Source organism: Ambystoma mexicanum, chromosome 6p, assembly GCF_040938575.1.
Source record: "Ambystoma mexicanum isolate Mex_15411 chromosome 6p, UKY_AmexF1_1, whole genome shotgun sequence".
Taxonomy (NCBI): Eukaryota; Metazoa; Chordata; class Amphibia; order Caudata; family Ambystomatidae; genus Ambystoma; species Ambystoma mexicanum.
This window is the reverse complement of record NC_090935.1, coordinates 572,886,271-572,900,600: the sequence shown is the minus strand read 5'-3', so window position 1 is coordinate 572,900,600 and position 14,330 is coordinate 572,886,271. Positions and strand designations below refer to the sequence as shown.

Sequence of the window (14,330 nt, the reverse complement as noted above, 5' to 3'; positions counted from 1 at the left end):
AACATTTCTTTCTTTACGCACTTTGGCCAGTGGACACAGGCTTTACACACATTTTTAAATAATAGAGGTAAAATTGCGTATTTTACAGCACACTTCGTGTAGGATTTTGTAAAAAGCCACACCATTTGCAATATGGCATTGTAGGGCAACAGGAAAAAAGAAATAGATGCCAAGTCACCAACAATGCACAGGAGCATTTTTTTAATTCTCAGATTTGCTTTGCCCACAATGCCTGTAATGATTTTTTATTATCACTGTGTCATAGTTTAACAAAACCTTTTTCACGCATAAAACACAAATACAAAAACCAAATCAGCATTATACCAAACCCTTCAAAATTGATAAAACCCTTCAAAAAACAATTTTTAAAAAAAGCATTGAATGTGCACTTCTTACTATCCATCTCTATCTATTAAAAGGCGCTTTAAAAACCTTATAAACGGCCAAAACAATATTCACATATTTACCACTAAAAAGCATGTTCCACCAGGCATCTCTATCACAGGGCTTATATTGGTCTGCCATTTTCCAAAATATCAGTTTTCTCACCTCTTCCAACTTTGCACAATAAACCATCAGATATCTTAACGTCTCTATTGTGTCGACCTCCTTGGAATATCTACATCACTGAGCAATTTTAGCCAATTTTGCTCGTCTCTCCAGTATATTCTTCGTAAAGTACAAGTCAAAATGAAATCTCATGAATCATTTTCTATAGTTTGCGTTGGGAAATCGCCACAAATAATTTGGCTGCTGATGTACAGCATTTTCACTTAATAAGTTGAAGGTATTATAGTGGAACACTAGTTACTTGTATTGATCCAATCCCACACATTTTTACTCCTCCAGGGTTATCCAAAATGAGTTTCCTACTTATCCCCTGCGACCCCCATGTAATTCGAACACCTCCATTCCCATTGCAAGAAAAAGGAATCACCTTTAGATTTCAGGGCCTCCCCTAGCACAGAATACAGTGTTCTCCTTTCACCTATCAGAAATTTACAGTAAAGAGACAGCACTCTCAATTTAATTATACCATTTATTGATACCAGCCCTAATTCATATCATATGATTTGCAAAGAAAAACATCTATGGAGGACCAACAGGTTTTTCCCCAATATGTCCCTTCTAATAAATGATACTATAAGCATGCCTCAGAATTTGTACCCAACACTAGCCGTTGGCTAGTGATAAGTGACTCCTGGTGAGAAGAAAATGTGTGCTATGTGCATGTGGAGAACCGAGGAGGCGAGGGACTTTATTGCTGGCCAGGAGCTTGCAACTTGTATTTTTATAGCAGAGATAAATATTTCATGTCCATGCTGGCTGTTGCAATATATTGCATTGTACTTGTCATTTGAATAGCGCCAATTTTACCATTATGTGTGGTTAATGGGAACACCCATGAAGGACCGAAGACCAGAGTGTTTCATGTCTAGGGACACAATTGTTATGCGTGTGCATTTGGCCAAAAAGACTTGGCATGGCTGGCTAGGCTCTGGCAGAAAAAGAAACCCATTTAGATAGGCATGTGTATGGGTGCTGAGAGGAGTGGGGGTGGCGTCAGTACTAGTGACTAGCTATGTGTTCAGTGTACCCAAATTTATTGTAGAACTGTGCCTTATTCTGCTGTTATGAGGTGTTGAGGCATAGTTGGGTGTAGCTAAACCGAGAATTTATGTGAACAGCATGACCGGATTGTTGTCATAGTTCTTGCTGTATACTGATGTGTGTGGTTAGTCATGCCTGCGGCCAGTGGAGTGGTGTATTATAAGTACCACTGCTGCCAATTGGAGGCGCTTTGATGTTAGGGTGCCCACTCAGGTAGTTGGCTTCTTCCATTTCTTGCGGCTGTGATAGAAACGGTTAGCAGCAACAACAGTCTATGTTCCAACTAATCGCCACAGTGGGTCAGATTATTTTATGTGGGTTAGGTATTTGATTGCAGTTGAGGTGGCGTTGGTTCAATCACTCCGCTGTGCTTCTACTGCTATTGTTGTGATTTGCCTGTTTTCTGTCGGTTTTCCAGGTTCAGTCGTGTCACAATGCCTGTGAGAGTGCCATGAGTCAGCTACTGGATCTTGAGGGACGGTAGGTTAGTGCTAGGTGTAGGAGCGTGTGTGGGGTCCTGCCCGCCATGAACACAGTCGGCACCGTCAGGAGTTCGGAGCAAAGAAGTCGAAGATGCCACGAATGCAGCCCCACCTGGGGAGACAGTTCATATACTTCAGGTTTAAGGGGTTTTAGGATAGAGTAGTAAAGCGCCAGGTTTTGAGGGCTTTTTTGAAGAAGAGGTAGTTTTCGGTGCAGCGGATGTTTAGTAGAAGAGTGTTCCAGATGGTGAGCGCTAGGATAGGGAAAGCAGAGCCACCAAGTCTAGTGGAGTGAAGCGTGGAATCGCTAGTAGAGCTAAGCCTGATTTGAGTTTTCTGGGGGGCTGTCAGTATCCTCACATAGGAACATACATCCTGGTTGCCTTTGTCCCTAATAAATGGCATGCCACTGTAAGAAAACATGTACATGCTGGTATGCCAGTATGCCCACACTAAACACTCAATGTGGCTTTTCCCATATTTCCATGCCAGTTCAGTGTGCCCAACTCTTCCTGCCTCCTCCTCAGGCCATGCACTGGCTCATTCGAAGCAAAACTGCACATATTTGGTATCCTCTTTCAGATTTCTGACATGGGGACCAGAAAAAGGTTTGCAAGCAATGCTCTTGCGTCAACTCCAGCCCAGCTCCAGTAGGCATTGCAGTGAATAGTGCTTTAAGTGGGATAAGAAATCGAGGGGGCAGTGAGGGGAGTCGTCCGCCTAAGGGCTGGCTGTGACCTAAAGAAAGCACAGAGCCTGACCCAACCATCTTGCGTTTCAGCAAACATGCATTTTGGGTCACTCAGCAAAAGTGCCCTTTTTTCCATTCAATAAGCATATTGTAACCAACTCTCTCTGGCTCAGTTGGTAAATAAAATTGTCATCTATGAATACAGGATTCTAAATTCATAAACAATTCCACCAATTTAGTGAGTACATCACCTATGATAAAAGCAAACATGAACGTCATTTGAGGATCGCAGGCACGACCCCTGGCATTTCCCCAGTCACTCCTGGTATTTTTTGCGTCCCCTGCCATGCCCCCTGCTGGAGCTTGCAGTTTTTTAAAAATTGTTTGTTGAAAACAACAAACTATTTTAAAAAGCTCAAGCTAAATGATGCCTGCGCCCTGCCTCTGCCTTGGGGCGCCACTATATCTGGATAAGGTTGGTTGGAGTTTGAAGGACAAGCAGGCCCCTGTGCTACCTGGTGGTTGGTAGAGTTGTTGCTGTAATGGAACCTGCAGCCTAGCACATGGTTTGTCGGGGCACCAAACGCCAAGATTCCCAAGGATTTAATTTAGAGCGGGTTGGTTGGCAAACCTTGTTTGGTGGAGGTGCTAGGTGGTTGGTTTCAACTGTTGGTTATAAGCATGAGGTTCTTGGTTGTTTGAAATAAAGGAGCAAGTCTTGAATTGTCGTCAGCAGTGAGGGTTTAATGTTATTGCACAAAACTTGTGCTAGGTCATGTGAGAGGGGAGACAACACATGTTTCGAACATGGTCTTTATCAAGGCACGGGCAATGATGGGTGGTCCAGTTCTGGGATGAGTTTGTCTGGTTAATAGAATCCTAGTCCTTCTGGGTGGCGGGCTGGTTAGCCAATCTGGGCGTGCCGGATACGCATTCCGTTGTTCGGTGTTCTGATCCCCGAACTCGGTTTTTTGTGCCATAACATTAAACCATTAAACCCTCACTGATGACAACAATTCAAGACTTGCTCCTTTATTTCGAACCAAGAACTTCATGGTTACAACCAATGGCTGAAACCAACCACCAGCGTCTCCACCAAACACAGTTAGCCAACCAACATGCGCCAATATATCTGGCCTGGACTGGTCTCAAGAGCAACCATGAGCGTAGCACCGCTGCCCGCCTCGCTCCTCTTCCCTCCTCCCAGCACAGGACCCAGGACCCCGGCAAACATGAACCTCAGCCTGTGGAGCTTGGAGCTCCTGCTGCTCTGCTCTTCCGTCATGCAGGTGAATCTGCCATTGGTGTCCGCGGCGCGGGGGCGGGGGGCCCTCACCATGGGCCTGAAGGAGGTCAACTTAATCCAGGACTAATGATTAACAGGCGGGAAGCAGCTTCACACATTGGAAGAAATCTGTGCATGAAAGGCATGGGTTAATGCAAGAGCTCGACGACCTCACCGGAATCACGTGGAAAGATTGCAGGGTGAAATGGCATGAAAATAAGACCTGGCTTTTTTTACGTTTCTGGTGTATGTGGCAAGTTCTGTTTTCAAAGCCATGACATTGCACTGACAAACAGCTGCTGCCAGGCATGCAATTATATAGTCGGCCTGCCACTACTTAGTCATGTCCTCTGCACGACTGCAAAGGTACCCCCGAGTGGCCCATATATTACAGCCAGATACCCATTTCATGTGTTCATCGAGAGTGGCGTCTTGTTGCTAGTTGCCTTTAACATTTTGACACACTTTTTTGTTTCTCGAAACTGTTGAGTGGTAAAATAAGGGAGAGCTGGAGGCAAAGGATTCCTTTGTGTATTCCGGCATTCCCGTCTGTTCAAAAGAACCCATTGCAGCCCTCCTACAGAGTTGGTGAGTACCACTGAACGATTCAACTGACATGGGGAAATACACCTGTTATACTTTGTATAAGGTGAGCTACAGAAAGACAGTTCTGCAACTTAATGCGCTTGCAGCTGAGATATGTGTGCATGTATGCCCTCTACCAAGTCCAGTACTTCAGCCTTCCTCTAACAATTCTAGAGGTTAGCAAGTGGCTAAGTCAAAGCATCCCTGGCTGCACAATACATAGTACACTTAATATATAGAGGATGACTAATCCATTAAGCAATGAGGTTGCAGCAGCCGCCTTTTTTTAAGATGGGTGAGGTAAGCATGTGGGGCTTGATTCAAGACCCTTTGCCGGACTCTCAAAAATCTACCCATGGAAAACAAAAACCCTCTTGAACTTGTTTATTGGGAATTAGCGGGTTGTTGTGGAATCAAGACAGTCGTCTTCCAGGGTTTGAAGAATGGATTGGCATTCCTCTGAAAGGCTGGAAGAATCTACCATGTGCCAGGTCTGGGTCTGAATGCAGCTGCCACAGTCCTTTCGCCCGGTACCACCTGTGTGAGGTCACTGCCACTCCTGTTCTGCCTGCCATTTTCATCTGCCTGCCATTTTCATCTACCCACCACGCATCGCCTTGCCTCACCAGTCCATTAACACGTCGACCCAATCCAATGAAGGCAATGCTCCCAGTGGCTTCCTTTTACTGGCCGAAGACCTTCCTCAAATATTAGTACCCACGGAGCTGCTACAGCATTCGTAGTCTACATGGTGTGGTGTGAGGAATCAGTGTATATAGCAGGTGTGATGGGATAAAGATAAATCGGGATAGAGAATACAGGTATGAAGAGACATTATCTGGGACGACCCCATGCTACATGGATAAGAAGTGTGTATGAGCGAGAGCGATTTCAGTGCAGAGACCCGTTTAAGTGGAAAGTGAAGAGCCAGGTTAGAGGAGAGCTGGAGAGAGAATGCAGGCACAGGTTTAAAGATGGAAATTACAGGTTTAGGGACGTGTGTGATGAGAGACTAACAAGTAAGGCAGTGAGGAGAGAGTGGGCTGCGGTGAGAGATGAGAGAATCTGCCCAAAGAGGTAAGCGAAGAGTGAGAGAAGGTGAGAGAAGTGAGGAACACCCTAGGGCAAGGCAGAGGAGAAAGGGAGACCTCACAGGGGCAGACACAAGTGTAACATACTGCAAGGCATGTGTGAAAAGATGGAGGCTTTAGGAAATAGTGTGAGAGTAGAACAAGTCAGTAGAGAGGTATTTGAGGCATGGGCGGGGTGGATAGGTCCACAAGAGGAGTGAGTTTGACTCCTGTGACAGACGTCTGAGGTGACAGAGTTGTGACAGTTGTGTAAGAGGAGAGAATGCAACGACAGGCATGAATATAGTCAGATAGAGCAGATTGGGTAGGTGTTTGAGGACAGAACCTCCCATGTTGGGTTGTCTGGGGAGAAAGGTAGGCTGCAGGGAAAGCCTTGAGAGAACACAAATGTGCTGAGACAGATGTAACAAGAGAAAGATGAAGAGCAATAGTGGGGTGCAGTGACTGGGGTGTGAGGAGACGGAATGCATAGAACGAGAGTGCACAGGAATGGAAATTGATACCTTGCCATCATCCATGGTAAATGCCACCCTGTGCCAGCCCATGAATCACCTAGGCCACAGGTAAATCCCCAGTCCAGTTCCATTAGAGCATAGAGCCCTAAATGTGACAGATTGCGTAGCTCTGTATCATTGAGTCCTATAGATTACAGAGGATGTATGCCAATCCCATCTGCCCATTCAGCCGTAAAGATGACAATTTCCTTTGTCATGCTGTCGTACATTTAACAGGCTTGGTATTCCAGGACCAATCAGCACAGCCCTCTTGTTTGTCACAAAAAAGGCATGTTTGTTATTGCTTGGAGGTGTACTTCAAATTAGAGCATCATTTGCAATTTTGGAAAAAAATGATGCTCTGGAATTGTGACAGGCCGTGGCATATTGGAATATTGTATTATTCTCATTCAAAACTGCCCGTGTAACCGATTACATTTTAGCCAATTTCCTTTGATAATGGTACCGTAGGAGGCATAATTTTAATTATTTTTCAGAATGTGATTTCGCTCTTTAGTCATGTTGAAATAACAGGGCGGATCCACATAAAGAGGGGATTTGGGTTCATACACTTCCCGTGATAACATGGGCCTTGACACACTGACATATTTCAGACAAAAATGGATCATATGTAGCCTTATTATGTCACATTCCATATTGGTCTTAGTGTACTGAGGGACGATGCCATAGGACATCACTGTGTGTGATGTCACTTGGGGCGGGTGAAATGACATCACTTCCTGTGATGTCATCAGGAGGTCAGGTGTCATGTGATGTCACTTCCGCTACCCCTGGCATTTTGGTGAAATGACGTCCCTGAAAGGGAGGCTGCCAAAGAGCACATAGTGGGTCCTGGATGCTTTACATAAAATCATTTTGGGATCATAAAAAATGACAACAGATTTTTATATTTGTGAAATAGGTCTGAGGTGGCACTGGGTGGATAATGGGCTTGGTGCATGTGTCACAACACTTGCCCCAACAGGAAAATATTTCCAAACCACGAATCATATATGCTCAGTAGGACAACTTCAGTTCATGGGGGGAGAAGCTTTGGTTGCACCAAAACACATGCCTTTCAAACCTTGAATCGCGGGTTTCCTGAAGAACCTCATCCACATTGCAACACAACCTGCCCGCCACCCATTTTGACATTAACAGGCAGCGAATACGATTTCCCATCTCCGCTACTGGTCTGGTTAGCTTGACACAGGTTACCAGGAACTACTGTTGGCTCCCCATGCCATACAATCAAACTTGTGACATCAACATTACATTTGGGAATGTGTTAAAGGAGCACTCGGACACATCAATATTAAAACATAAGTGACCCATATACAATAGACAAAAGGATAGTCTGCACCACATGAGGAAGCAAGCATTCTTATGCTATGCACTAGATCCTCATTCTCCAGGAGATATCTTCTGCTTACTGGGTGAGGCAGATAAACAGAATCTGCTTTTAGCTACTGCTTCTCAAATCCCTGCTGAATCTATTTTGTTTACACTTGTTAATAAAGAGATGCCACTGAAAAACCGCCTCAGAACCAAAAAGGTAGATTCTCATGGTATTTGCTACCGGAAAGGCTTACAGAAAGGCAGTTCCTAGAAAGCAAAATAATCCAGAAAGTACAGAGATTCGTTTCCAAGGTGTGGTTTACAGGATGCTATTCCCTGGGGCTCGAACCCAGATAGCTCTCCAAATTATGCAAAAGAAGAACAAACTGCCTTCCCACGATGGAGACCCTCAAGCCTGAAGCAATGGCAATAGCGAGGAAGTCAATGTTGGTGAGGGAATTTGGCAAAGTGGATTTCGACATGGAAAAGTAGGCACCAACCCAGCAACAGACAGTGCCAGCGCAGAGACAATCGTGGGGCAACCCATGAAGGCACAAGGAGATAATGAGGTGGGTTATCGCTGCCTAAATAGCCGTCCAGGCTACAACTGCGACCAGCACCAAAGCTGGAAACAGTGTGGAGACGGTGCCAACATGGATGTCTATCAGTAGGAACCCCAAACCTGCGCCCAGCCAATAGGGCCAAATGTGTGCCTAACACTGCAGCAACTGTGGCAAACGGCAAGAAATCCTCCAGCAAGTAAACCTGCCTCTTCCAGAAATCCATCAACGTGATAGGGTTTAGGAACAGAGTATCCCCTCAAGTACCACCACAGAGAGGGACTTGCAAAAGCCAGCCTACGAATCTTAAAAAGGGGGGCTATGGACAAAGGGTTCAGGTAACTAACCAATCTTGTTGGCCCCTAATACTACCACCCAACCCAGACCACCCCCATGGGATTTGATAGGAATAGCACAGGGACAGATACTGGTCTAAACCAGTAAACCCCAACACAGAAGCTTCAACCTGGGCTCACAAAGATAGGCAGATCAGTCATTTTAAGGCTACCTTGTGTTTCCCTAAAACAAAGAGTGCCCCTAAAACAAAATGGCAGAGAGCAGGACTTAAAAATGGTATCCTAACGACTACCAACAAGTAAATTGGGGTGCAAATGCAATCAAAATGGCTTGCACTGCCGGACGTGGCCAAAACTAAATTACAGTTGGCACCAGACTGCTTCCTAAAATCAATGTAGCGCAAAATAACACCTAAGGCACTGAAGGGGTGCTTAAGAAACACCACTGAGTCTCGGAGTCTTAAGGGCAACCCAGAACCATATACTCACAAGTAAAAAAAGGGTTGAAATGTTAAGCTGTGACCGGCCTATAAGGCAAAACCCAAAATGCAACACCTACATGCTAGTGTTGGGCAGTTTTTTCGATTAGAGTCGGCCAGTTTGATGCGTTATTCCGCTGCTTGTAGTTTTGACATGGGTTGCTCAACACTTAGTGTTTAAAATACTCAATTTGCAACACATTTAATCAAAACACTCGCCCAGGAGTATAAACATTTTGTCACAAAATGAAAAAGTTTCTACTTGCAATTGTGCGCCACTTTTTCATTAGTACCCAAGCTCATTTTAAGCACTGGTCCGACCCTGGTCAGTCATGCAAAATTACATTCCAAAATAACCTGTTAACGAATAATATCTAGATTATCTACTTGAAAGGTTAACATGAAATCGTAACATTGGTTTGGAATGTTGCCAAATAAAATCCTATAGGAGCGAGTAGCTCTATAAAATACAGAGGTTAGATTATATTTACATTTTTAATGATAATTACTGTGATTTTCTGTGCTTGAAATGTTTCTTTGCATGATAAACGCTATAAGTAACAGCTTGAAATACACAGATGGAAAGTAAGCCCACTTACCCCAATTTTAAAATAAAGATAAACTGTACAATGTGGACAATCTTTAATAGATCATATGATTCAAAGACTCCCAAAGCTTTGAAAAACTTGGTGAAGCAGAGCAGCACGATGTATCTTGTCAACCTAGAACAAATATAAAAAGAAAACATATCAAGCAAGAGAACTTTTTGCTGGAATGGGAATTACGCTTTTTATATTATTTCCATCAAATGTTGATGAACAGAAATATCATTAGAGACATTAAAAAACTCTGAATTTGAGAAAAATAAATTTGGGTAATTGGTTACAAAAAATAAATATCTACTTTCTTAACCTTCTTTGTTAATAGACTTTTTGCAGCTGTTCAAATGGCAACACCACTAACGAATACTTGAGATTTTGACAGCCAGGCTCACCACCAACATCACTCACCAAGATCACATTTACCCGTCTCTACAATCCCTTATCAGGCTACAAATGAGAGAGCCAAAGCAAATGTAAGACCCCGGGGTCAGTATACAAAGTGCTTAATGGCAAAGCTTCTGGTCACTTATCCAATCTTCCTTTTCACTACAGCCCTGTTCAGCCCTTCTATTGCTCCCACAAGAATGTGTGTAAATATACTAAAGTGGGTGGCAGAATATTTGCAGTCCAAGAAGCTTCATTAGAACTTTTTCCTCCAACATGTTCAAACCTGGACTAAACTTGTTTTTGTTTTAAAGCTTTTCATTGTGTTTGAGAAAGAACAGGACAACAAAACTATCTGAACACAAGTATCTATTTGAAGATGGTTGCGCAATACTGAAATCAAGGCATTGCATTTTAGAAGAGATACAAACCATTACGAGAGGTATAGGGTGTGGAGAGGAAGGGGGTTCAGGATATAGAGATTAGTAGGGCGAAAAGGAGAAAAGCAGCCATCATGGGAGACAAGTAAGAAAACCGGCATTATGATAATTGACCTAAAAACATTTGACCTAAAACATTTGATTGAATTTGGCAATTTTTTCGGTCACATTTAATCAAAAATATATGTATTTATGGGGGTGGGTAAGGGTATAGATTAGGTTGAGAGGGGAATTGGGGGGGGGGGAATTTAGACAGAAAAAAAGCTCAAATAAATTACATCAAATGTGATAAGGTCAAATGTTTTAGGTAAAATAGACCAAACCAAGAAAACCAACCTTGTTATTGTGAGGGAAGAGGGCCCAAAGATGTATGGACGATCATAATGCACTCATTGCAAATTGTAAGCTTCGGTGAGGACAATCTTTGAGATTCGATTAAAACTGAAACTAGTTACTCATGTAGTCAATTAATTATTAGAGTAGATGTCAAAATTATTGGCACAATATGTAGTTTAAATATAATTTGAAGATTGGCTTACCCATGCCCCACACGTATGATGAGAAATGAGGTTTTTCCAGTTGCATGTTCTAGATTTTTTGTGACAAGAGTCAGTAGGAAATCAAGCAGGAGTAGGTCTCGATAACTAAAGTGACTTTTAAGCAGGGCGGCAAGGGCACCTAAGCAGGTGAGTTAGCTGCGATTTTAAATTTGCACTTGAATGTATTGCTAATCTCTCAATAAATTGCAAGACAGAAAAAACGTGTAACTTTTTGCACCAGAATAACATGTGAATGTAACAAGTAAGTCTCCTGTACCTTCTGAACAGTGCCAGCAATGGTTCATCTCTCCCATTTCTCGGGAGGATAGCTCAGCGGCAGCGTGTTCGCTTTGGAAGCAAGACAACCCGGAGCAACACAGGTTTGATCCTCGGATCCGCGCTTAAAAACCTCTGGGTATTAAGCGCCTTATAAATAACCTATCATTTCAGCTTTGCATAGTTCATCAAGAGTCCAATCTGTATGGTTTAAAGTGAGAATTCTAGTTTGCAAGAAGGTAGTGATACATTTGGAAAGATGAGCAGACTTCCAGCTAGAAGCCCATAGTAGTTGGTGTTTGACCAAGAATTTGTTTCAATTATTATGGACTCTCTGGGATATTTGGAATTTACAAAAGGTAAGCTCTGAACTTTAAAAAGCTTACACAATTCTATATTCTGAAGAGGGTGTCTTGCTTGGAGTTGTGCAAATGATAGTAAGTGTTCTTCATCCGACAAATCTTAAACAATATAATGATACTCTACTTTTGTCATTCTTTACTATATTAATCCATGTTAATCAATTGAAATCTCAATATGATTATTTTGACAGTGTGGTGTACATAGAATCTTTGATTTTAAGGAGGATTTATTTCCCCTCGATTAAACGTAGGGATGGAATGGTGTCAATAGTGACTGGGTTGTCCGTGTCTTTGTTAAAAGAGGATGTAGATAATACAGCAAGAGGACTAAGGGGTGATACTTGCTCAGCTTCTGCTAAAAGCCAGAGTGGGAGGTACTGAGGATTCATAATGGGAGACAACCATTTTGCATCGTGTGCTGCCAAGAAGGCAGTTGGTCACTATGACGCTCACCAATGTTTAAGCTTCCTAAATTATGACTTACATTATGTTTATGAAGGGTAATCCCAGGCTTTTTAGTAGATCCAATTAAGTTAGACAGTTGGGTGCCTATTGATTTGAAAAATGAGGTTGAGTATCTTAGTTGAAGGATTCGGATACTGGACCCAATAATTGGCAATTGTGTCATCTTTACCGAGTCTATTCTACCACATCAAGATATGAATTTAGGGGCACATTTCCCAGTTAATCATAGAATTTTGTCAATCTCATATTTTGCTTTGGCCTCAAGAGAAGATTGTAGATCTCGGTAGTGGAGTACTGGCTAAATGTTTTAGTTGACCAGGTTGCACTTCTGTAACACAGAAAATGTATCGTACCATTTGCGCAATGGATATTAATTGGTTTCCCCATCTGATTTAGAGTATAACCAGATAGCTAAGAATACGTATTTATAGTTTCGTGCAGAGAAGCGGGGGAGGAAGGGATGTCGGATGAGACTATGGCGAGAGGATATCAGCAGACAGCGCTGTAAGAAAAAAGTGTTATCCATTGCAATACCTTTTACTAATGGATTATGTCGAACTGAGTGTAGAAAGGGTTTCAATGCCATGATAAACAAAGAGAAAAGTGGGCATCCTTTTCTGGTAGCTTGTTTCAAGGTGAAACAATTAGAATGACATCCATTAACACAGATAGAAGCCTTAGGGTGGTTATACAGACCCACAATGTGTTTGATGAATTGGGAACCAAATTTAAATTTAATTTAATTTTATGAGCATACCACTTAAGAATGGGCAAGAGCCCTTGTCAAATGCTTTTTTCCAGCATCTAATGCTACAATAGCTGCGGGATATGGGATTCTGTGAGCTTGGTGTAACATACAGCAAAGCAACCAGGTATAATCGCTAGCCTACGTTTATGAGCGTACCCAGATGGTGAAGGATGACAGCAGGCAACATGCCTCAGAATTTGCACTCCCCCCTAGCCATTGGTGAGGGATAGTTGACTCTTAATGAGTAAGAAATCGTGTGCTGTGCACATGTGGAGAATGGCTTTAGCAACTTCATAGTTTTTTACCCAGGGAATGTATTATTTTGGATAATCTATTAGCCATAATATTTGTGTAAAGCTTACCATCTACACTGAGAATCAAAACTGATCTATAAATTTGCCAGATGTTGCAGGTCTTTGTTTTCTTTTGGGATGACAAATATTGAAGACTCAGTGACTCCACCAATGATTTCTCCCGTATTTGCAAAGTGGTGAAATAAATCTAGGAGATGTAGTGAAAAGCTGTGAGCAAATCAGGGCTTGGAGCTTGACAGGAAGCGCAGCGATGTCTGTGAGAATTTCCTTTAGCTCAATTGACTAACCTTAACCAATTCTGTCACAATCGAAGCGCTTGCTCTTCACCCAAGCATTCCACTAACAGACTGCAATTGTTTAGCATCATCTTACCAAGTCCCTTTAGAATTAACTGCAAGAAGTGTGCAATATAAAACACCTAAATAAACATATCAGGTTATGACACTGTTGCCCTTTTAGCAGGGTCCGAATCAGGTACCGTCGTCATGCATGGATAGGTATGACTGTAACAGCCTCTTTTTAAATCTACCCTCCTCTACACTCCCATCATCTGCAACTCATCCAGTACAGGACTGCGAGACGTGTCCTTGGCCTCAAGCCCAGAGATCGCATCTCTCCAGCACTGAAATCTCTCCATTGGCTCCCAGTGGCTGCAAGGATAAATTTCAAGACCCTTGCATTGTCCACAAGGCCTTCTGGGGCCTGGGACCAAAATACCTCCGGCTTTCTCTTCAGAAGGATGTTCCTTCTCGAGGGCTTCGCTCTTTCTCCTCCAACTCCCTGAGGGTCAGTCGCTTCTCTAAGCAATGAATTGGGGACAGATCTCTCTCTTTGGATGGTGCCTCCCTCTGGAACAGCCTGCTTGCCTCTCTGAAACTTGACCAAAACCATCTCCGGTTTTGGAAGCAGCTCAAGACTTCTCTTTGCTTCTGCCTTCTTTTTCCACTTCCCTGCTGATCTCGTCTGAAAATGCACTTGTTACCTGGCTACCCTCTGAATCACGGACCCAGGTGCTTGCACTCAGAGTTGCACACTTGCACTGCCTCCTGGCAACCCTGCACTCGTTGGCTGTATCTGCATCCCTACAGTCCTCCTACTTGCACTTATCCAACACTAGTTGTCTGCACTTAACCCATACACCGCCACCTGTTGGCCGCACGATTATCCTCCTCCTCCTAGCTTTACAAAATTTTACTCCCAACTTTACAAAATAAGGAGTAAAACACCCCCACTTCCAAATCGTATCTGGAGCACTGGTATCAGTCCTTTCCAGCACTGCATCTAACAG

The 14,330-nt window shown here is 43.1% G+C and overlaps 1 protein-coding gene across 1 annotated transcript in view; it reads right to left on the bottom strand.

The window, feature by feature from the left end:
* SLC30A5 (solute carrier family 30 member 5) overlaps positions 1-14,330 on the bottom strand; it is a 738,926-nt gene that overhangs the window by 677,598 nt on the left and 46,998 nt on the right. Inside the window, exon 2 of the mRNA XM_069627390.1 lies at positions 9,512-9,634. Coding sequence (XP_069483491.1) covers positions 9,512-9,634 — 123 coding nt within the window. The remainder of the gene's footprint in view (positions 1-9,511; positions 9,635-14,330) is intronic.